This window comes from Eumetopias jubatus, unplaced genomic scaffold, assembly GCF_037043125.1.
Source record: "Eumetopias jubatus isolate StellerSeaLion01/CBP00866 unplaced genomic scaffold, mEumJub1_p1.0 scaffold_1, whole genome shotgun sequence".
Classification (NCBI taxonomy): domain Eukaryota; kingdom Metazoa; phylum Chordata; class Mammalia; order Carnivora; family Otariidae; genus Eumetopias; species Eumetopias jubatus.
In genome coordinates, this window is record NW_028274807.1 from 59,026,563 (window position 1) to 59,050,100 (window position 23,538).

General features: G+C 36.5%; 1 protein-coding gene across 2 annotated transcripts in view; it reads left to right on the plus strand.

The window, feature by feature from the left end:
• Positions 1 to 23,538, plus strand: part of ATP6V1A (ATPase H+ transporting V1 subunit A) — a 58,448-nt gene that overhangs the window by 14,663 nt on the left and 20,247 nt on the right. For both annotated transcript variants that reach the window (XM_028110584.2, XM_028110585.2), the window contains exons 2-6: positions 13,338 to 13,432; positions 16,305 to 16,433; positions 20,186 to 20,400; positions 20,687 to 20,824; positions 23,016 to 23,167. In XM_028110584.2, coding sequence (XP_027966385.1) covers positions 13,348 to 13,432; positions 16,305 to 16,433; positions 20,186 to 20,400; positions 20,687 to 20,824; positions 23,016 to 23,167 — 719 coding nt within the window. In that variant the 5' untranslated portion in view covers positions 13,338 to 13,347. The remainder of the gene's footprint in view (positions 1 to 13,337; positions 13,433 to 16,304; positions 16,434 to 20,185; positions 20,401 to 20,686; positions 20,825 to 23,015; positions 23,168 to 23,538) is intronic.

Sequence of the window (23,538 nt, forward strand, 5' to 3'; positions counted from 1 at the left end):
GTCAGACCTTTAAGTCCATGTTGTAAAGTGTTTTCTAACCTATACTAGGCAGCATTCCTTCCCACTTCTGTGCACACTTTATCTTTTAGGTCATAATTTCATTGCAGAGATTTTATGAATTCCTGAGTTGAAGGTGAACCTGTTTATGGTAATGCTTCTTTTAACATTGGGTTAATGTGTCTTTGTACACTTGTAAACCTTCTATCTCTTCTCTTCCATCCATGAAATAAGTGAGAGGACAGATCCATTTGAATACATAAATATCACTTTATAATACAAATGTAATAGCATTTTCACTGCAACACTGTTGGCGCTGACTCTCCTATGTATATTGTTCTCAGATATGTGTATTGCTTATATTTGGCCAGGTTGGCTGTTCGTGATATGTTTGCTTGGGAAAACAATCCAGAAAATTTCTCCCTAATTAACATTTAATAGAGTGATATGGTAATTGTAGGCAGTTTTCAAGAGAAGTTTCTTAGTATTTTGAGCAGTGACTTTTTTTTTTAAGTAGCTGAAAAATTTCTAGGTTGATTACTTTTAAAGGGGGTAATTCTCAGGGTGCCTGGGTGGCTCAGTCGTTAAGTGTCTGCCTTTGGCTCAGGTAATGATCCCAGGGTACTGGGACTGAGCCCCACATCGGGCTCCTTGCTCGGCGGGAAGCCTGCTTCTCCCTCTCCCACTCCCCCCACCCCCCCACTTGTGTTCCCTCTCTCCCTGTCTCTCTCTGTCAAAAAATAAATAAAATCTTTAAAAAAAAAAGGCAGGGGGGGATAATTCTCATACACGACTGCTGACATTTTTTTTAATTGGTACGGTCACTTCAGCCACAGTTTATCTGAGACAACCTATCCAAAAGCAAAACAGCCATTGCAGTGCTCAGAGGCCATGAAGGTTAAGGGTCCTCTCAGAAGAGAATTTGCTAAGGACGGTGCTTGGTATTCTGAACTTGCACTTGTAGACTATTTAACACAAGAAATTTCATTATTATTATTAAATACACTGGGGTTGGGGGAAGACTGTAGGATTTCAAATAAACTAATACTTCATTTTGTTATTAGATTTTTTTAAATATTTTTTATTTATTTATTTGACAGAGAGACAGCACAAGTAGGCAGAGCGGCAGGCAGAGAGAGAGGAAGAAGCAGACTCCCCGCTGAGCAAGGAGCCTGATACAGGGCTCTATCCCAGGACCCTGGGATCCTGCATGACCTGAGCCAAAGGCAGCCACTTAACCAACTGAGCCACCCAGCCACCCCTTGTTATTAGATCTTAAAGCTATTTCTTGTTTTTCACTTTTGCAGTGTTAAACACATATGTAAATAAATCCTTATCCACATGTCAAATATATTCCCAGAGGTACAATTTATAATCACAGGGTTTGAACATTTATTTTAAGGGTCTTTTGCAAATTGCCAAGTTGCTTCCTATATTTCTTAGAAAATAATAAACCCAAATTGACCTTTCCTTGATGGTTATAGGTCATTCTTATGGCCCTTAATTCATAATCTCTTTTATTACCTACTTTTTATTTATTCTTGGAGTGTAGCTCTCTAATAATTTGGTATTTTGTTACTTTAAATCTGCAGTGACCTAAAATATTAGGTAAAAATTTTTAATTATGCATAAATTGAGTCAAGACAATATGAAGGTCTCGAGACTGTAGAAACCTAAAGACAGTCATTTTTAGCAGTTTAGAGATCTGTTTTTCTATTTCTTAGTCTTGATTCTAATGATAGTGGACAAGTTTGACCTTCTGTATAAATATTACTGTACTGTATTCAGTTTTAATACCATATATTATTGTTTCTAGGAAATACATTTTCCCCCCACATTTTAACAACTGTGAAATTAATATCTGTCCTGCAATTTCTGGAGTGTAATAGAAGAGTATGTTACAATTGATGGTATCTTAGGGGCGTCTGGGTGGCTCAGTCATTAAGCGTCTGTTTTCAGCTCAGGTCAAGATCCCAGGGTCCTGGGATCGAGCCCCACATTGGACTCCCTGCTTGGCGGGAAGCCTACTTCTCCCTCTCCCACTCCCCCTGCTTCTGTTCCCTCTCTCGCTGTGTCTCTCTCTGTCAAATAAATAAATAAAATCTTAAAAAAAAAATTGATGGTATCTTAGATTAGATGAAATATGGTATTAAGGTAAGCTATGGTATCCCTTTAATGAAATATTATACAGTTTAAGATGATACTTATGTGAGAACTCTCCCAATATGTGAGAATATATTACAGTATTGATTATAAGTATGTCAAAAATTTTGAAGAAATAAGTCAACATTTAAGTGATGAGACTTCCCTTTGAGTATTTTAAAAATTATAAGCATATTGCTTTTGAAAAAAATTTTAAAGAAAAGTATGTAATAAATGCTTATTTTCTTTACTATTTATATCATTTGGCTCTCAGCTTTTACATTGTAGGCAAGTTAGGGTATAAATAAAGGACTTTCTTCAGGGACTCATTTTTTTCAACCTGAAATTGAGAAAATGTTCTAAAAATTCACAAAAAGTCAAAAGGGGATATTAATGTTAGTTTCACTAGAACTTTTTTTTTTAAAGATTTTATTTATTCATTTGAGACAGAGAGAGAGAGCATGAGCAGGGGGAGAGGCAGAGGGAGAGGGAGAAGCAGACTCCCCGTTGAGTTGGGAGCCTGACATGGGGCTTGATCCCAGAACCCAGAGATCATGACCTGAGCCGAAGGTAGACGCTTAACCATCTGAGCCACCCAGACACCCCTTCACTAGAACTTTTTTACACTCCAGTTTAAGTTTTCTAAGAGGTAAGAAAAATAAGAGGAATTTTTCACTCAGGTAGTATTTATGTAGCTTCATTGTTCCAAATTTATGACAGTCTATTAACTAGGAAGTTTCCACTACTGTTCCCTGTTACTAACAGTAACAAAATTGAGTCTGTTTTCATTAATATTCTTATTTGCTCCAAAGATGCTCATTTTCCACTTAGATGTGCCCATTTATTTTGCACTTCAATGACAGTCTTCTCTCTCTCTCCCTCTTTCTTTCTTTGCTATTATAATCAGTTGGTTAGGTTTGTATTATACAGCTAGGCACTAATAAAATAATGGCATTTGCACTCTTCTTTAAGAATCTTAGTTTTTTGAACACCTGGGTGGCTCAGTTGGTTAAGCATCCAACTCTTGATTCTGGCTCAGGTCATGATCTTAGGATGGTGGGATTGAGCCCTGCATCAGGCTCCCCGCTCTGCGAGGAGTCTGCTTCTCTCCCTCGTTCTCTCCCTCAACCCCTCCCCACCCCCCAAATAAATAGATAATTAAAAAAAAAAAGAATCTTAGTTTTTTAGGAGATGGATGTTTTAGGAGTAGTCAATTCTTGGTGGTTCTACTACTTATTCTTTAGTTTGTGAATGATCTGTCACCTTTTTTTCTTCATTTCCCTTTTGCCTACATAATAACTTTTGTAATCCTAATATAGAGTCAGCTACTAATGAAAAACAGGTACCCTTGGTCTTAAAAAAGAAAAGGTAATAGAGCTATTGGGTGAAATAAGGTCTTTTGAATGATTTGTAGTAAAATACCTACACGTTAAAACCAGACTAAATCTGGGCTTCACCACTCTATAGCTCTGTCATGCATAGGTGGCTTAAGTCTCAAAACCTATTTCCTAATCAAACACCACCAGTGTCATAAGACTTAGGTGTTATATGAGATGTGCCCATTTTTTAACATAATACCTGGAGTGTGATGTGTGCGTGATGAATAGTAGTTGATATTATCTATTTTCATTTTTGGACATTTTTATCAAGTTACTGCTGTGCAAGACACTTTGCTGTGTGTAGGAAGGGGCCAGAAAATAATAAACGTGCTCCTTGAAAGCAGGGATATTCAAGTATATTCATACAATGGGTTATCATTGATCATAGGCTTCTTGCCTATAAATTCATACCATAGAACTTATACAGTAAATACAGTATTTTGGTTTCTTATCTAAAAACTTTGGACTGTCACACTCTATAGTACCATTTTATTTATAAAAATTTGAAGTGAAAGGAATCTAATTGCTTATTTCTAGAAATGCTATAAAAATTGTTTGTGGGCAGGCCTGTCAATAAACCTAAAGCATATGTAGCTGATAGTTTGAATTCTATTCCCCCACTTAATTGTCCACCTAGCTTTTATATTTACTATTTCTTTTACAGGAATGCCTTTATTTTGATAAATGGAGGGGTGTATGTGTGCATGTTCTCAGAAAGTTTTATTCCAGCAGGAATAAATTTTTCCTGATTCCGTTAGTCTGGTTTGCCATCTGTGATTTTTCTGTACTTCTCTACTCTTTGGTTCCCACTTTTGTCTGCACATTTCCTTATTGTCCATCTCGGTAATTTTTGTAAACTATTTAAGTAATGATCTATGGTTGCCTTTATTCTTAACATTTTGGTCTATCCATTCTTATTTATTTATTTAACTTTTTTTTAAGTAGGCTCCACAACAAGCATGGAGCTCAGTGCAGAGCTTGAACTCATGACCCTGAAATCAAGACCTGAGCTGAAATCAAGAGTCGGATGCTTGACTAAGCCACCCAGGCGCACCCATTCTTCTTTTTTTAAATAGCAGTATGAAATATGTAGAACATAAAAAAATATTTATTCTTGAAACTCCTTTCTTCTTGGATTGGTTCATTTAGTAGGCCAGTAAAAGCAACAAGGACCCAGATGCAAAGTGGCCTGTTTGTTTTGATTAGCTCCCTACAAGGTCCCAAGTTGGCTGCACATCCCATGCAGGTGAACACATCCCAAGGGGAAAAAAGTGTTTCTCATGGCCTGTACCTTTTAAAAGAGCAAAGAAATTATTTCCACAAGCTTTCCAACAGACTTTGCCTTACCTCTTGTTGGTAAGAACATCATTATACGCTCATTTCCAAACCAGTTATTCTCAAAGAAACTAGAATTACCTTGATGGGCTTACCAAAATTGGAGCCAACTTAGGGTTTTCTTGGCAAGATAAAAATAGAAACTAGTTTGCATAGTCATCTGCTGCATGAACCATTCTAATGGAGTTGCTGGGTGGGTAGATTAAATAAAGTGAATAGGAACGTGTTTCACAAAATGATGTATTACTGTACTCTATAAATACAAGGTAATGTTATTAGCTGGAATTCTACTTAATTTTATAACTTTCTGACTAACCATAAGAATATCAAACAGATTTATGATGCCTTTTTCTAAGAAGGTAAACTGTGTACAAAATGAAGTATTAAGTGCTGCAGGATTTTATATGTAAATAATATTGTCCTGGAACCTTGGTATATAGCTCTTACATAACACCTCATACTTGCCCCCCAAAAGCCCCCATTATTTCTGGAATAATGAAATTGCCGTATAGTGCATCAACCTGTAGCAATTTAGAGAGGACCTTGTAAAATGGAAGAAACAGAACTGGGCCTCTGGTGTTGTGATTTGCCACTGCAGTGTTCTGTAGCATGGAGGAGAGACTGCTGACTTATTAGATCAGATGGTTGCCTGTGCTAACTTTCTGGATTTTTCCCCTTCTACAGCAGGGTTTTGTTTTGTTTTTAATTTTTTACAAATATGGGTGGAAAACCCTACAATTTGTGACTATAGGAATCTTAATTGTAAATTGCATTTACTTTTTATCCTCAAAGTAGGAATCAAGTGAGTAAAAGCAAAGTTTATATATAATCATTGAGTTGATTTCTCTGAGTCAACTATGTATGCCACATTGTTTTAAAGCAAGCAGTTGTTTTTAAAGTAGGTATCATGCTTGGGGCGCCTGGGTGGCTCAGTTGTTAAGTGTCTGCCTTCGGCTCAGGTCATGATCCCAGGGTCTTGGGATCGAGCCCCACATTGGGCTCCCTGCTCTTCGGGAAGCCTGCTTCTTCCTCTCCCACTCCCCCTGCTTGTGTTCCCTCTCTTGCTGTGTCTCTCTCTGTCAAATAAATAAATAAATAAATAAAAGTGGGTATCATGCTTTTTTTTAAATGATGGAAAGCAACAAGAATAGGTGTATATTGTAATAGGAAGGAGTTATTAATAGCATATAAAACTTAATGTAGCATGAAATCATATGTTATTTTGGATATTATGAAGATTTGGAATAAGATTAACTTTCAGTGTAATGTGACTTGCAATATAATTTGCTTATTTCAAGTTAAAATGATGGGATGTTGTTGTCTTATACATCTTTTTTTTTTTAAAGATTTCATTTATTTATTTGACAGAGAGAGACACAGTGAGAGAGAGAACATAAGCAGGGGGAGTGGGAGAGGGAGAGGCAGGCTTCCCGCAGAGCAGGGAGCCCAATGCAGGGCTCCATCCCAGAACCCTGGGACCATGACCTGAGCCGAAGGCAGATGCTTTAATGACTGAGCCACCCAGGCGCCCTGTCTTACACATCTTTAAAAGCCTATGCGCCTGGGTGGCTCAGATGGTTAAGCGTCTGCCTTCGGCTCAGGTCATGATCCCAGGATGCTGGGATCGAGTCCCGTATCGGGCTCCCTGCTCAGCGGGGAGTCTGCTTCTCCCTTTGCCTCTGCCTCTCCCCCTGCTTGTTCTCTCTCTGTCTCTCTCGCAAATGAATAAATAAAATCTTAAAAAAAAAAAAAAAGCCTATGCTTTTTCACATAGAGGCGTAAGCATTAAATAATGAAACAGAAGAGTTTAGTGTGGAGTATTTTTATTTTCACTATTTTCATAGATAGCAATGAAGGGTGATTAATGGATACAAAGTAGTAGTATGTTGTATGACTGTGCTTAGCAAACTGCCAAATGCTTAGCCCTATTCGGTGATTAAGTCAATATAAGTCTGTCTAATGAATAATTTTTATTTTATTTGTGGAAAGGAAGCAATTTCATATTTATCTCTTAAAACAGATATTGTATATTAATAGAGTGCAAAACTTGATTGGATTAAGAGAATGTACAAGAGCATACAAAGAAATTTTTCTGGGGGTGCCTGGGTGTCTCAGTTGGTTAAGTATCCAACTCTTGATTCAGCTCCGGTCATGATCTCAGGGTCTTAAGATGGAGCTCTGCTTCAGGCTCAGTGCTGAACATGGAGCCTGCTTAAGATTCTCTCTCTCCCTCTCTCTGTATGCCTCCCCCGCCCCCTGCTTGCTCACTCAGAGAGAGAGAGAAAGCGTGTGCATTCTCTCTCTCTCAAAAAAAATAACTTTCCCTGCTTACAGTAGAAAGCTATAATATCCTGTTCTCTGTCAAGATTGGGAGGAGATAGAGGGATATTTATTCACTGTTTACTTGTTTTTCTCCTACTGGGGTGCTTTGGTGAAAAAGCTTTAGAAGTACAATGGGAACCCTTATCTCAGTGCGGTGGGAATTGAAAATTTAATGTTCAAAAAGCTTATTACCTTGGACCAGTCCATGGAAGTTTCTCAAAGTGTTTAAGTGTTAAGAAGCTAGAGCTAAAAACTTATGGACCTGGAAAACATATTTTCTAACTCTATCAGAAAAAGTTCTTTAGAAGTTAAATAAACTCTTAATTGGGACTTCTATTCCTATAACTACTGATGAGGGGTTCTAAGTTTTACGTTGAAGGACAAAAAGCAAGTTCTGGAAGAAACTAAGGCTTTGGTTGTATGGGGACCTGACATCTATGTCAGTTGCTTGACTTAGCCCAAGCATTGTCCTAAGTGCCCTACTTTCTAAAGCCACTTTTATACAAAAGTGGTTTTCCTCCTTTGCAGAATAACTAGTTACAAGATAACTAACAGGCCAAAGATCGTTGTGGTTCAAGTGAGAGTCTAAGTTTTAGTTATCCAGGGAGTAATTATTCACTTTCTTCATTATTTGAGCATTTTGGGTTCTCTGGAATCAGATGCCAAGAAAGAGTATTGTATAAGATGTTCGTTAGGAGTAAACACATGTGAAAGGAAGGGGGCAGACGCCTAATTGGGCAGAGAAGTTGAAATCCAGTTCAAGCCTGGAAAAGCCTTAGCTGACCCTGTGGGGAGATCTGGAGTGAGTATTACTTGTGAGAGTATCCCACATCCGGTTGACATGGCTGGGTCTTTATACCTCCGCTTTGCTTGGTCACCAGGTGCAGGTGGCCGGCGAAGGATGTGAGCTCTCTGCATCTGAGGCCAACCCTGAAGGAGTGACAGCTGCTGGCTGTCCGCTGACAATACTCCCTGTCCTTTTTTGAAGGAGAATCTGGATGCTGCATCTCCCTGTCTAATTTGATAACACTGTTGCCTGGAGGCAGAGACTGTTGTCCTTCCTACCATATAGGATTGTTTAGATGCAAACAATAGAAATCAGCCTAGTTAATTGAGGCAGTGAGTGCAGGGCTTTGGGAGCATTGGCATTGGAGTCAGACTGCTGAGGTCCAAATCCCACCTGTAAAGCGTGCCAATTTTGGGATCTTGGGCAAAGTTACTTAAATCTCCATTCCTTGGGTTTCCCATTTGTAAAATGGAAGTGGTATTAGTGGGTATGAAGTTATTAAGTAACTATTCACTGAGTGCTTATTTTCTTTGCCCAGGCACTGTTTTCTTTGTCCTCATGAAACTTGCACTGTAGGTAGTGACACAGGTAATAAAAAAGTGAATTAAAAAGAAAAATTATATTCTTTCAGGTAGTTGCTGTGAAGAAAAGCAGGGTAGGAGCACTGAGGATGACAATGGGAGCAGGGGGACTATTTCTGGGATTGAGGAAACACTTTCCAGGCAGGTGCACAGCAAGCGGAAAGGTCTGAGTTGCTGGAGCCAAGATTAAAATTTAACTGTGTTAAAACATCAAAATGGACAAAAGTCCTGGGAATTCCTGCATTTTACATTTTAAAAACTCATGTTTTCATAATTTTCTTACTTTGTCCTGAAAGATGTATTAAGAGCTGTTTTGGGGATGTATTTGCAACCACTTCTCTTCATGTAACACAATGGAGTAGAAAAAGCTAAGTTTCACATAATCATTATCATATATTTCTCCTCTTAACATTGACTTTTTAAAAAGTAGAATCATCTTGATTTGCTATAAAAGAATATTAATCAGATGAATGCAGGTTTGTGGATCTGGTGAAAGCATCTCTAAATTTATAGAATTATTATTTAGGCTCTTAATTCTCTTATTAGTTTGATGTCACTGTTTGTAATGTCTGCTGTCTTTGGCATAAATTAAATAATATATGCCTAAAAATAATACAGTTAAACTATAGAATCATTAGTTTCCGTGGTGGCTAGAATTACTCAGCTGAGTGATAAACCCGCAAGGCAGCTGAATCATGAATAACCCCTTTGATTTCCACTAAATCATTGCTCATACATTTGGAGGTTCTCACTGTTGTTTTAAAGGGAACGTATATAAATACTTATTTTAATAAAAAATCAGAACAGATACCTGTATTGCCTCACGAACTCTCTCCATAATACTTTCATGAACCCTGGAAGATTTGAATCATTTATGAAGAAGCTCTACTGACTCATGTCTCCTTGTTTATCCTTCAAGACTCTGCTTACCCTTTTCTAAGTCATTCCTGTCCTGCCCAAGTCCAGGTTTGATGCCTTTGCTTTATGCTCTTCCAAATCAGCCTGACAGCTCCTATGAGAGCACATGTGTCCCTTGTTGTAACTACCTGTTTACCTTTATATCCCACCAGGCCAGAAGTTCCCTGGGGGAGAGATGGTGTCTTATTACTCCATTATATTTTATATTTTCAACCTGTAACACATAGCACACTTCAGTTCTTACTTGCATAACATTTAGAATGCTATTTTTTATTTTATTTGCTCCCCTTTAAAAGAAACATTGAGGAGCACCTGGGTGCTCGGTTGGTTGAGCAGCTGACTCTTGATTTTGGCTCATGTGATCCTCTGGGTCGGGTCATGGGATCAGGCTCCACGCTCAGCACAGAGTCTGCTTGTCCCTCTCCCACTGCTCCCCACCCCACCCCCGCTCACGTGCGCGCTCCCAGATAAACAGAATCTTTAAAAATAAATACGGGCGCCTGGGTGGCTCAGTTGGTTGAGCGGCTGCCTTCGGCTCAGGTCCTGATCCCGGAATCCCGGGATCGAGCCCCGCGGCGGGCTCCCTGCTCGGTGGGGAGTCTGCTTCTCCCTCTGACCCTCCCCCCTCTCATGTGCTCGCTCTCTCTCATTCTTGCTCTCTCAAATGAATAAATAAATCTTTAAAAGAATAAATAAATAAAACATTGATATTTTGAAATCCTTCCAGAAAAGAGTAGCCTCCGGAGAGAAAGATCTGAAAAATTTTTTTGAGAGTTAAAGGCACTACAGAGAATTTCCTTGGGAGAGGGACATCCTCTGTGTGGCTACAGTGGTTGGAAGAAATAGGGCCAGAGGGTAGAAGCAATGGGGAAGTAGATTTATGTGGGATATAAGACCCTAGGAGGAGATTTTTTAAAAACAAAATGGCTTTTTCAGCATTGAAGCCCTGCTTAAATAGTGGTATTACTGGTGAAATTCTTGTAAGCATTTTACATTTCACAAGGAACATTCAGCAAATTTGTAATTCAGTCACAACTGTGGGGTAGGTATTAGCATTATTACTTTTCAAATGAAGATACAAAGAGATTTTGATTTGTCCAGATCCTCCTGCAGCAGGTGTCTACAGTCTGCTGACTCAAAATTTCATGCTGTTTCCACTTTAATAGGCAGGTGACCATGTATCATGCATGCTATGTAGGAAATATCCATATTTGAGGAAGAAGTTAGACTGTGATTATCACATTGTCTTCTGACTTTGAAAATCTTTTTCTGAAGATTAAAATTTGACCTCATTTGTTTGTTCACTATTTCTTTGAAGACTTTGCCCAGCCCATTTCCCAAATAAATGTTTGTCATTAAACTTTGTTTTTTTCTTGTTATCTAAGTGGTTTCTAGAAAAATTTGTTCTTTTTATATTCCAGTCTTATGGAATAGCTGCTTACTTAACAGTCCCTTTTTCTGCATCTTAAGGAAGCTGGAAAATCCTAGTAAACCAATTTCCCCTTTTCTTTACTTCCTCCCTCAACTGCCCTTCTTCCAATTTAATTTTCCTATTGAGAACACAAAAATCTTTGTCTCTTTTATTGTGACACTTGTGACTGTGGTATCTGGTTTATTTTTTTCTTTCTAATTCAGTTCCATTGTTTTCAGTGGATGTCAGTATACCCTACCCTTTATCAATAAATGACCAGCCTTGATAGTCTCTACCTATCGATGCCATGTTTAAGTTCTTGGTACTTTTCTTGACCCTTTGATCGTATGCTTCTCACTTGCAAGTCTCCTGTATCTCCATGTGGTTTTCATCTTTGTTTTCACTCATACTTGTTTCTTTAATCACTCAGTTTTTTCTTGTTAGCCTTATCCACCATTCCCCTTCTGAAGCCACAGAGTGTATCAAGCCAGAACTCCACTGTTAATGACTTCACTGCTACACTCTCCTCCCCAATTCTTTGGTATCTTGGTTAATGGATTACAAATTGTGCCCCATGGAGTATATGTTTCCGTAGTGATCCTTCAGTGGCTCCAGAAAGACAAAAACAGTACTCAACCCTGCTTGAATTAATCCCCAGGTCTCAAGGTTTGTTTTTCCTTTTTCTTTCTGTATTCTTTCTGTCTGGACTCAACTTAGATCAGCCTCAAAACTTACTTTCCACCTACCTGTTCCCCTTACCTCATCCATATTGGTCTGCACTTGTCCCGCGTCTGAGTCAATTTCTCTTCTGCTCCGAGTGTGTTGTCATTTTGGAAGGCAGCTGTGCTCCACCACTATACTACTCATGCCCAGTGTGTTGTGATTTTGAACACTAAAGTCATTTTGCTTTATAGTACATTTGTTTAAAGCCAGTGAAAGCTCTTTTTATTCACAGTCCTTATTCCCCAAGTTCCCTAAGTTCAACACAGTGCTTTTCCAAGGTAGGAGCTCAACAAACATTTAATAAATTGCATTCCATTGACACTCAAGCCATAACTATTTCCAGAGCTTTTCAACTTCTCATCTTGCCTGCATTCCCTCCCCTACTTTAATCTGTTAATTGAATTAAACATCATCCTTCTCATAACAGTTTCTCCTTGGTTGTTTCCTATTGTTTATAGGCTAAAGTCCACTTGGTATTCATTTCAAGACCCACACATTAGTCTATCTACCTTTGCATCCTTCTTTTTCACTGTTGCCTTAATATAAGCCTTTTATTCCGGTCAGACTGGTCTCTTAACTGTTCCTGCAAATGTTATTTCCATTCTTTTGTTCTTGTTATTTCCCCCAACTGGAATGCCTTTGCTGTCCTCCTTTTTGTAGTTTATGCTAATTCTACCTGACCTTCAAGAAATCTTCCCTAAACATTCTAATCTTTGTACTTTTAGTAAATAAGTGTATTATTTGGTACTCAGTTACATATTGATCTGTTACCCTTTATGGTTGTTTGGGGACATTATTAGCTTTTTATATGCACATGTATTTTACCTCCCTTATTAAATTGCCAATAATTATTAAGTTAGACCAGCAATCAAAAATAAACTTTCTACTTTGGTATCTGCAACCAGTTTTCTCTTTGGACTTGAAGAGTTCATTCTTTGGGGGTTTTTTGAGATTGCACACCCATAAATAAAGAAGTTGAACTGAATTTCTTAAACTGCTCTGTGTTCTGCTTTAAAAAAAAAGAAAAAGGAAAATTGCTTCCAAAAAAATTATAAATGATACATTAAAATTTTTATTGTAAGGTATAATTTGTCAGAAAAGTTATAAAGATAAGATATTGTAAGAAAAATTATAAAGATAGATAATACATTTAAAAATTTTTATTGTAAGATATAATTTGTCAGATGGTGAAAAGTAAAGCAGGGAAGGAGAGAGGTATGTTGCAATTTTAAATAGATGGCCAGAGAAGCGCCTCAGAGAAGGAAACATTTAGATCTGAAAGAGGGATAAGCGTGGTTATCTGGGAGAAGAATATTCCAGGCAGGGGAACAAGTACAAAGATCCTGGGGCAGAATGTATATGTTTTTGAGAAATGGCAAAGAGTTCAGTATGTGTATCCATAATGATTAAGGGGAAGAGTAGCTGGAGAGGAGCTTAGAGTGGTAATGGCGGGGGGACAAGATGTTGTAGGGCTGGATAAGCCATTGGAAAGACTTCATGTTGTTTATTATGCTCCTTGGTATATTCTCTGGAATACTTTGCATAGGAATATGTAATTTTGAATTTTAATAACTGTAGACCATCCAGGAATGAGGTACTTTAACCAAATTTTAAGAATTTTATATTTACTCTGAAGAAGTGGTAATAGCTCAAGAATAGACCGATGATGAGAGTTGACTGCTTATGTCAGTTCTTTTGCTTTCGGGTTTGTAATTATAACTTCTTTTTTTTTTAAACCATAGTTAAATTAACATGATGGATTTCTCCAAGCTACCCAAAATACTTGATGAAGATAAAGAAAGCACGTTTGGTTATGTGCATGGGGTCTCAGGACCTGGTAAGTAATATGTAATAATCTCAATAGTAAAGATTCCTAACTTCAATTAATGTCTTTTCAAGGTTTTTTGGGTAAAATACACAGGTTTCTGTTTACCCATATAAGTTCTCTTTGTCCCTAAAAGATTTCATAGTTGCTATAAGAATGAGGTAATAGCTCCATCATAAGAGCTTCTCTGGCATTCATTATCTTAATTGGATAATTTTTGGGCACTAATTTGTGACATCCTATTTATTATGTAAATGTATAATTGGTGTTCAGAGTTTTAGATAGGTCTTGAATTTTTTTGTTAAATCTGAGGTAAAAAGGGTATATAAAGTTTATAGTTTTTAGTATGTAATACCTTACAGATAATGGGCATTCAGTAAATATATGTTTATGTCATTTGAACTGAAATAATTTTTTTCAGAGCATTTCTCAACGATATCATCCTTGGCTCTTTGTATATTTAAATCCCTCTGATCGTTCATTTCAGATATTGCATAACTAGCTATCTGTGGGAAATAAGTTTTATGACGTGAGAGCAATGGAAAGCAGTTTACAAACTTTGTTTATTCTGCCAAAACTTGGGGTATTGCATTTTAAATGATAAATCTCATTCTAGTATTCATTTTACTCCAACTGCAAGATATGATTCACAGTTTTCCATAGGTAAACCTGCTCATTGATTTATAATCCTTAGTGCCATGAATATTTTTCCTTATGTCTTTTTATAAACTTCATGCTATAGGCTTTTTTGTTTTAATCACAGTAGAGGTGATGACCTTTTTTTGGTGTTTATGCAAATGAAGTCAGTCAGTCACAGTGTTTATTTCTCCCTATGAAACTTCTGTAGCTTAGAACTTGGTGTTTGAACATGAACTCACTGGCAAAAATACATTTCACTGTTTTCAACCTCTTGCCATTCTGAGAAACAGTTTTCCCCTTGATGATCAGAAGGGTCTTTAGGAAAGTTGGACAACACTGAAGATTTTTTAGGGAAAAGACAAAAAAGAACACCATCAAAAGAGTTTAGGTAAAAATATTTTTCTGAAACCTGTAGTTAACTGCTCCTGGAACCTATTTATTATTCTTAACTACTTAACAAAATGATAGAGAAATGGCATACTTTGGGGCTTATGAAATATGATTTAAAATTTTAGGGGCACCTGAGTGGCTTAGTCACTTAAGTGTCGAACTCTTGATTCCGGCTTGGGTCATGATCTCAGGGTTGTGAGATTGAGCCCGGAGTCACGCTCCATGCGGGTGGGGAGCCTGCTTAAGATTCTCTCTCTTCTGGGCGCCTGGGTGGCTGAGTTGCTTAAGTGACTTCCTTCGGCTCAGGTCATGATCCTGGCGTCCTGGGATCGAGTCCCACATCGGGCTTCCCTTGCTCTGCGAGGAGCCTGCTTCTCCCTCTCCCTCTGCCTGCCACTCTCCCTGCTTGTGCTCACTCTCTGTCAAGTAAATAAATAAAATCTTAAAAAAAAAAAAATTCTCTCTCTTCCTCCCCCTTCCCCCCACTTAAAAAATAATAAAATAAAATTTTAGTTGTTTCTTTCATTTCAGTTCATCTTAATTATTCTTACATAGTAGGTATAGAGATAAATATTTATGAAATTGACAAATCTTCATTGTTCTAACCCAAGTTAATTAAATATTAATACTTTAATGGTTTCTGCTTGAATATTACCTAATACATAGTTCTAATTAATTGTATCAGAAGGCTAAATATTAAAAATACAGTTATTTCTACACATATCTGAAAATGTACAACTTTCTCTGCCTCCCAGAAAAATAACTTTTCTTCCTAGACAACATGATCTAAAATAGTAAGTAGAAATCCTGGTTCAGTATTTATAAGAAATAGGATTCTTAATCAGGACTTCACCCAGTGGTGATGACTGATTATAAACATCCTTATGAAAGGATGAAACGTCTATGAAAAAAAAAAAAGTATTATTGGGCGCTGGGTGGCTCAGTTGGTTAAGCAACTGCCTTCGGCTCAGGTCATGATCCTGGAGTCCCGGGATCGAGTCCCACATTGGGCTCCCTGCTCAGCAGGGAGTCTGCTTCTCCCTCTGACCCTCTTCCCTCTCGTGCTCTCTGGCTCTCAGTCTCTCTCTCTCTCAAATAAATAAATAAATAAATAAATAAATCTTTGGGGAAAAAAGTATTATTATTTTTTAAAGATTTATGTTTTAGGTAATCTCTACACCCAACGTGGGGCTCGAACTCACAACCCCAAGATAAGGAGCTGCATGCTCTGCCAACTGAGCCAGGTGCCCCTGAAAAAAATTTTTTAGATGCATATGTGAGTTTTTCTAGGAAGAGCTGTCATTAGTTTATCAAAGGGGTCCTTGTCCCAGAAGAGTTTTAAGAACCACTAATATGAAGTGTTAGAAATGAAAATAAAGATGTTATTTTAAATATTATTTCTCAAAGGAATGGTGACAGCCCAGCAAACTGATAATTGTGTGGCATTCTGCCATGCTACCAGCTAAAGCTCTTGTGCCAGTTTTAGTTTAAAAAATTTTTTATTGTTCCCAAATCCATCATTCCATGTTTTATAGCAACTTGGGTTGATCAAAATGTGTCTCAGTGCTGCTAGGTAAGATTTTACCATATAGAACTTCAGACTTTTTGAAAATAATTTTCATACGTATTATGTAAATGAAATGAATAAGCTTTAGCCTAACAAATTTATTTTGTTTACCTGTATATCATATGCTAAAAATGCATATTTTTGTGAAACTGTATGTATGTTTCTTAGCGGGTATTTTATTTTTCTTAATATGTGAGAGAGATGTATTATTGGATTAATCAGATATTTTAATTATCTGTAACTATTCACAGAATCTTAAGTTTCCAAATACTCATCTGTTCTTTTCAGTGGTTACAGCCTGTGACATGGCAGGTGCAGCCATGTATGAGCTGGTGAGAGTGGGCCACAGTGAGCTGGTTGGAGAGATTATCCGATTGGAGGGTGACATGGCTACTATCCAGGTGTATGAAGAAACTTGTATCCTTTCTTGGTTCAATTTCTTGCCACTTTGTACAAGTCAGAATTTAAGGATTTATGGCAAAGGTGGAAGCAGCAACAACCAATAGTATCAAAAGCATGAAATGTTGGTGTTATGAAGAAACCTGACGTACAAAGGAATTTCAGGAAAGATACTAGGAATTAATGATCTTATATGAAGAAATTAGTATTATCTTCTGAACTTTCATTGCTCTTACTATTTTGGTAGTTCACAAACTTTAGGGGAAACCAATTACAATTTTTTTTCTTTTTTTTTAATTTAATTTTATTATGTTAATCACCATACATTACATCATTAGTTTTTTGATGTAGTGTTCCATGATTCATTGTTTGTGTATAACACCTAGTGCTCTATTCAGTACGTGCCCTCTTTAGTACCCATCACCAGGCTAACCCATCCTCCCACCCCCCTCCCCTCTAGAACCCTCAGTTTGTTTTTCAGAATCCATCGTCTCTCATGGTTTGTCTCCCCCTCCGATTTCCCCCGCTTCATTTTTCCCTTCCTGCAATCTTCTTCTTTTTTTTTTTTTTAACATATAATGTATTATTTGTTTCCGAGGTACAGGTCTGTGATTCATCAGTCTTACACGATTCACAGCACTCACCATAGCACATACCCTCCCCAGTGTCTATCACCCAGCCACCCCATCCCTCCCACCCCCCACCACTCCAGCAATCCTCAGTTTGTTCCTGAGATTAAGAATTCCTCATATCAGTGAGGTCATATGATACATGTCTTTCTCTGATTGACTTATTTCATTCAGCATAATACCCTCCAGTTTCATTTTTCTTAAGAGTGACACATGCTGTAGAGGAAAGCATAAACAGAATAACAACATTGATTTATATGGTTAAAATTCCATTTAAAATAGAAAATTCAGGGCGCCTGGGTGGCTCAGTCGTTAAGCGTCTGCCTTCGGCTCAGGTCATGATCCCAGGGTCCTGGGATCAAGCCCCACATCGGGCTCCCCGCTCTGCGGGAAGCCTGCTTCTCCCTCTCCCGCTCCCCCTGCTTGTGTTCCTGCTCTTGCTATGTCTCTCTCTGTCAAATAAATAAATAAAATCTTTTAAAAAAAATCGTATTAAAATAGAAAATTCATAGATCAGTCACTACTCTTTATCCTAATAAATAATGCTGGATGACATGTTACATTATAGCTTTAGTACTAGGGAATCTTTACTACATGTTTGATTATCATACTTTTGGCTTTTAAACATAGTATTTATTTTCAGTTTTCTATGAAAAAGAGGTAACGTGTTAGGCTTTGTGAAGAGGAACCACTTTTTTTTAACTTCACTTATATGTTTTGCTTAAATTGATTCTCAAGATCAGCATTAATTCTTATTTATTATTATTTTTTAAAATTTTTTATTGAAGTAGAGTTGACATACAATATTATATTAATTTCAGGTGTATAACATAGGGATTTGACAATTATATGCTTTATGAAATGCTCACTATGGTAAGTGTAGTTCCCATCTGTTACCAGACAAAGTCATTACAGTATTATTGACTGTATTCCCCATGACTAATTTATTTTATGACTAGAAGTTTGTACCTCTTAATATCCTTCACCTATTTCACCCATCTACCCAACCTTTGCCCCTCTGGCAACCCCTAGGTTCTCTGTATTTAATGAATCTGTCTCTGTTTTTCTTTGTTCATTTGTTTTGTTTTCTAGATTCCACACGTAAGTGAGATTATATGGTATTTGTTTTTCTCTATATTCCTCTGTCTCACTTATTTCACGGACCTTCTAGGTCCACCCATGTTGTCGCTAATGGTAAGATTTTGGGTTTTTTTGTGGCTGAGTAATATTTTGTGTAATATAACATATGTGTATACATATATAAAACACAATATATTCTCTCTATATACATATGCCACAATATTCTGTACACACACATGCTACATTGTCTTTTTCCATTAATCTATCAGTTGATACTTAGGTTACTTACATATCTTGGCTATTGTAAATAATGTTGCTGTAAATATGGGGGCAGCATTAGTTCTTTGGCTATTTAATTAAGTTTTACTTTAAACAACTTTTTTGCCATAATAAAATATTTTTTCAGGTAACTGCTCTCTCTGTGCGAGTACTAGGGTGCTAAATCAAAATAAAATCATCTGAAAATTTAAATAAAATTAGAGGTCTTTGTAGCTATGAAATCATGACTAATTAAAAGGATTTTTTAAGGGTTTTTTTCCTCATGTTAGCTTTATCTTTCAATCTTTTATGTGGTTTGAAGGCTTAAAATTTAAAAAAATGAACATGTATACAATGACAACCCTCTCCACCATTGTCATTCTATATCTGGCCAATTTCCAAAAAACACATGCATGCATGCAGCCATTTTTATTAATTCCTTTTATTGTATATCCTTCTAGTTTGTTAATTCCATATATGAACCAATATAAATATGGTATTTTTCTAACCTTTTACTTAAAAATATATGTATTATGGAAGATGGATAGGTATGTGATAAAGTATAGGAAAATATTAATGGTAAGATCTAACTGGTAGATAGAAGAATTCACTGTAAAATTCTTTCAACTTTGCTCTAGGTTTGAAAAGTGTCATATTGGAAATTAAAATATGTTTTGGAGATCTTTCTAGAGCAATTCATTGAAGCTCCTATTTTTTTTTTTTACAGCTACATAGAATTCCATCATACGAATATACCATAATCTGTTAATCTCTTTAATGATAGAAATTTTGGTTGTGTCTAGTCTATATATATTATAAACAGTGTTATAGTGTAACTATAGTGTGAATTCACGGAAGTTGGATTCTTGGGTCAAGGTTTATGCACTTTAAATTTTGATAGATTTTGCTGAGTTGCTGTCAGTAAAAGTTGTACTGATTTTACTCCTGTCAACAAGTATGTGAGAGCAACATGGTTTCAGTGTGCTTATTTGCAGGTTTTATTCTTTTCCTTTTCAAAACCACTTCTTAATTCTTAAGATTTTAAGGTTTTGCCCATGTACTAATATCCTTTCTGGGGGACTGATATTCCTCAGTAGTATACTTGAAACAATGTATTAACAGTGTATTGCTTCTGCTTTTAGCTCTGTGGTTCCCAAACTGTGCAGAAGGCACACTGGGCAGCTGCTACAAACTCATTTGATGTGCCAGGATATTTAAAATTTTTGAGGTTAACACAGGAATATTAGACATGTTGTCAGACATCATGTGAACCAGTAGCTTCAGTTAATAGACACTTTCAGTATTCAGTCGCACTATGTTCTTGTCAATGATGTCATATCTTTGCAAAGCTGAGTGTTTGGTGATTGTTAAGCTAAAAAGCAGGTATCATACAAAAATAAATGTGGAGCAGGCGTTCAGTCTGATTCTAAGGTTTGAAAATTTTACAGTGCCCATTAGACATTTACATGCCGTTGGAGGAACTGATGTTATTTAAAAATGAAATTAAAATACTATTTTTTTCTTTCAATCTCTATATTTTTTTCTTAAAGTGACAGTTGTTAGGACATACGTATTTATTAAGTTGGTTGGATAGAACTATTTAATAAATGGAATTATTAAATATATCTTTTGTCATAGGTCACTGTGAAACAGTTACTGAAACACTGAGGATGTTGCAAACTAAGAAAGTTTGAGAATTTCTGTTTTAGCTTCTTAAGTAGCATTTCCTGTTCAGCTGTGGTATTTCCTTCTTATAGTGTCTCTAAACTTTCATAGTGAGTTTTCCTCAACTACTGTTTCTAGCTGGTGTATCTGTTGGAGATCCTGTACTCCGCACTGGTAAACCTCTCTCAGTAGAGCTCGGGCCTGGCATCATGGGCGCCATTTTTGATGGTATTCAGAGACCTTTGTCAGATATCAGCAGTCAGACTCAAAGTATCTACATTCCCAGAGGAGTAAATGTGTCTGCTCTTAGCAGAGATGTCAAATGGGATTTTACACCTTGCAAAAACCTACGGGTATGTCTTTATAACCAAGATTTCTAAAGTGGTGAAAGAATGTGAAATGGATGTTTAGTGAACTATTTTGTACTTTAGTCAAATAAAAATAGACCACAGAAGCATAGTTTAAAATTTTCTTTAAATCTACTAGAAGAATTATAGAACCAATAATGTTTTATTGATGAGTGAGGCAAATGATTTAAATAATAGCAGCAGCAAGGATGAATCTACTTGGCATTTATTTAAACATTGAACAGCTTGATGCTTATTTGAACATTAAACAGCAAATGCATTTGTTCTCTAGGTTGGTAGTCACATCACTGGTGGAGATATTTATGGAATTGTCAACGAGAACTCACTCATCAAACACAAAATCATGTTACCCCCACGAAACAGAGGAACTGTAACTTACATTGCTCCACCTGGAAATTATGATACCTCAGTAAGTATTGTATAAGTTTTATCTCATAGTGTGGCCCTACCTGATAATTGTCCCATTTTAGTGTCCTATATAGTCATAGAATTGATCCTTAATGTGTAGGTTTTAAATCACTCCCATAATTTTTTTTTTACCATGATGATTTAATTCGCTTATCTTTTGTAAAATGATTACCACAGTAGGGTTAGTTAACACTTTGTGTACTTAATTTTTGTGTCTGTGTGGTGAGAACATTTAAGATCCACTCTTTTAGCAACTTTCAAGTATATAATACAAACTGTTAACTACAGTCATCATGTACGTTAGATTCCATTATTCACTTTCTTTCAAGTTTTTGTTTAAATTCCTCTTGGTTAACATACAGTGCAATATTAGTTTCAGGTGTAGAATTTAGTGATTTATCAGTTACATATAACATCCAGCGCTCATCACAAGTGGCCGCTTTAATACCCATCATCCATTTAGCCCATCCCCCACCCATCTCCTCTCCAGTAACTCTCAGTTTGTTCTCTACAGTTAAAAGTCTGTTTTATGGTTGCCTCCCTTTTTTTTCCCCCCTGTGTTCATCTGTTTTTCTTAAATTTCACATACGAGTGAAATCCTATGGTGTTTGTCTTTCTCTGACTGACTTATTTCACTTTTAGCATAATACTCTCTAGCTTCATCCACGTTGTTGCAGATGGCAAGATTTCATTCTTTTTTTATGGCTGAGTAATAATCCATTGTAGATACATACCACCTCTTCTTTATCCATTCATCAGTGGACGGATATTTGGACTCTTTCCATAATTTGACTATTGTTGATAATGCTGCTATAAACATCGGCATGCATGTGCCCCTTTGAATCAGTATTTTTGTATCTTTTGGGTAATGACCTAGTAGTGCAATTGCTGGGTCGTAGGGTAGTTCTATTTTTAACTTTTTGAGGAACCACCATACTGTTTTCCAGAGTAGCTGCACCAGTTTGCATTCCCACCAACAGTGCAAGAGGGCTCCCCTTTCTCCACATCCTTGTCAGCACCTGTTGTTTCCTGTAAATAATTCCTATAATTATTTTTTTAAGATTTTTTTTATGATTTTATTTTTAAACTCGGGCTTGGGAATACAAAAAGCAGAACATATTGAGTTGTTTGCTTTTTTTTTAAGGGAAAGCAATATGTAGTATAACATTTTCCTACCTTCTTAACTTAATGCTACATTACTTAAAGCCCTCATTCTTTAGGCATAGAATAGACTTACTTTGATTTTAACTGTCAGTCTGTATTTACATAATAAATTGTGTGACAGATTATATGAATTCTAACTCTGGATGAGCTATTTAAAACTTAGTCCTTTAATGGTATTGATAGTCACATTATATCAAATACAGTAGACTCATAATAGTCTTTGTGGGTATGAAGATAACTTTATTGAGAAGACCATTGTGACAAATAATCTGTTCCCAACAAAATGTGATAAAAGAATACTTTTCTAATCATTTCACAAGAATAAGTCTGTTCTCTACAAAATATAGAGAACAAAAGAGTTAAGATTGGGATTCTGGGCAGTCAGCCAGCCTGACTCACTAGCTTAGAGACTCACACACTCCTACATGGAAGAAACACTCTGAGGTAGATAATTCAAATTCACATATCAACAAAGTTACTGATTTCTTTAGGTCTGGGGATGTTGGGGTTGTTTGTGAATAGTTGAAACCATCCCAGTGTTCATAAATGTTAGAGTATTACTCACCTTTTTGCTTTTGTAAATATTTAATATTTTAACTTTATTAAGTATTTCAGTGTTCATAATAGGTAAGTATTTTAATTAAATCAGTGTAAGAGCATTGTAATAAAGTAAACAAAAGAAAGAATACAAAGTAAATTATGAAAGTTTTCATTTCTCCCCATTTCATTTCTATATCTTTTAAGACTTGTCCCTGTGCATATCCATATCATTTATTTAACTATTCCTCTGTTAATTGAAATACCTCTTTCTCAAAAACGCCTATTTTTTAATTCTTGAAACAGTAATAAGTGTACCTGGGGGAAAAAAAAGAATTCTCTATAAAGATTTGCAATAAGAAATACAAATCTCCTTCTCCACTTCCACATACCACCTCTCCACCTCAAGAGGAATCTGGGATTACTTTGATTTTGGAGGAAGGAATGTTCATAAATTTGACTGTACTTAATATCCTGCTGTATTTTTATAGGATGTTGTCTTGGAGCTTGAATTTGAAGGTATAAAGGAAAAGTTTAGCATGGTCCAAGTATGGCCTGTACGTCAAGTTCGGCCTGTCACTGAGAAGCTGCCGGCTAATCATCCCTTGTTGACTGGCCAGAGGGTCCTTGATGCCCTTTTTCCGTAAGTTTGAGCTGTGTCCTGTGGTTTTTCCTCAGAGGATTATATGTGCTTATTGTTTCACTGCTTTATAGATAAAGATTTAATGTGCTAATCCTATAATAAATTTTATCTAGAGAAATAGTGAACTAGATAAATATATTCATATATTGCCAATGCCTATTATAGAGTTAAATCATTGAAAATTTATTGTTTCACAGTTGCAAAAGGAAAGGTTTTTTTTCTAAAACTTTCTGAAAAAATAAAATTTCCAGAAGAAAATCTGTGCCCAAAGATATAACTATCTTTATTAAGTTATCCTGGAATTAGTTGATTGGTATCACTATAAGTTGATGGTTTCTAAAATCAGCGGAGCTGTCCATGCTGCCCAGGAC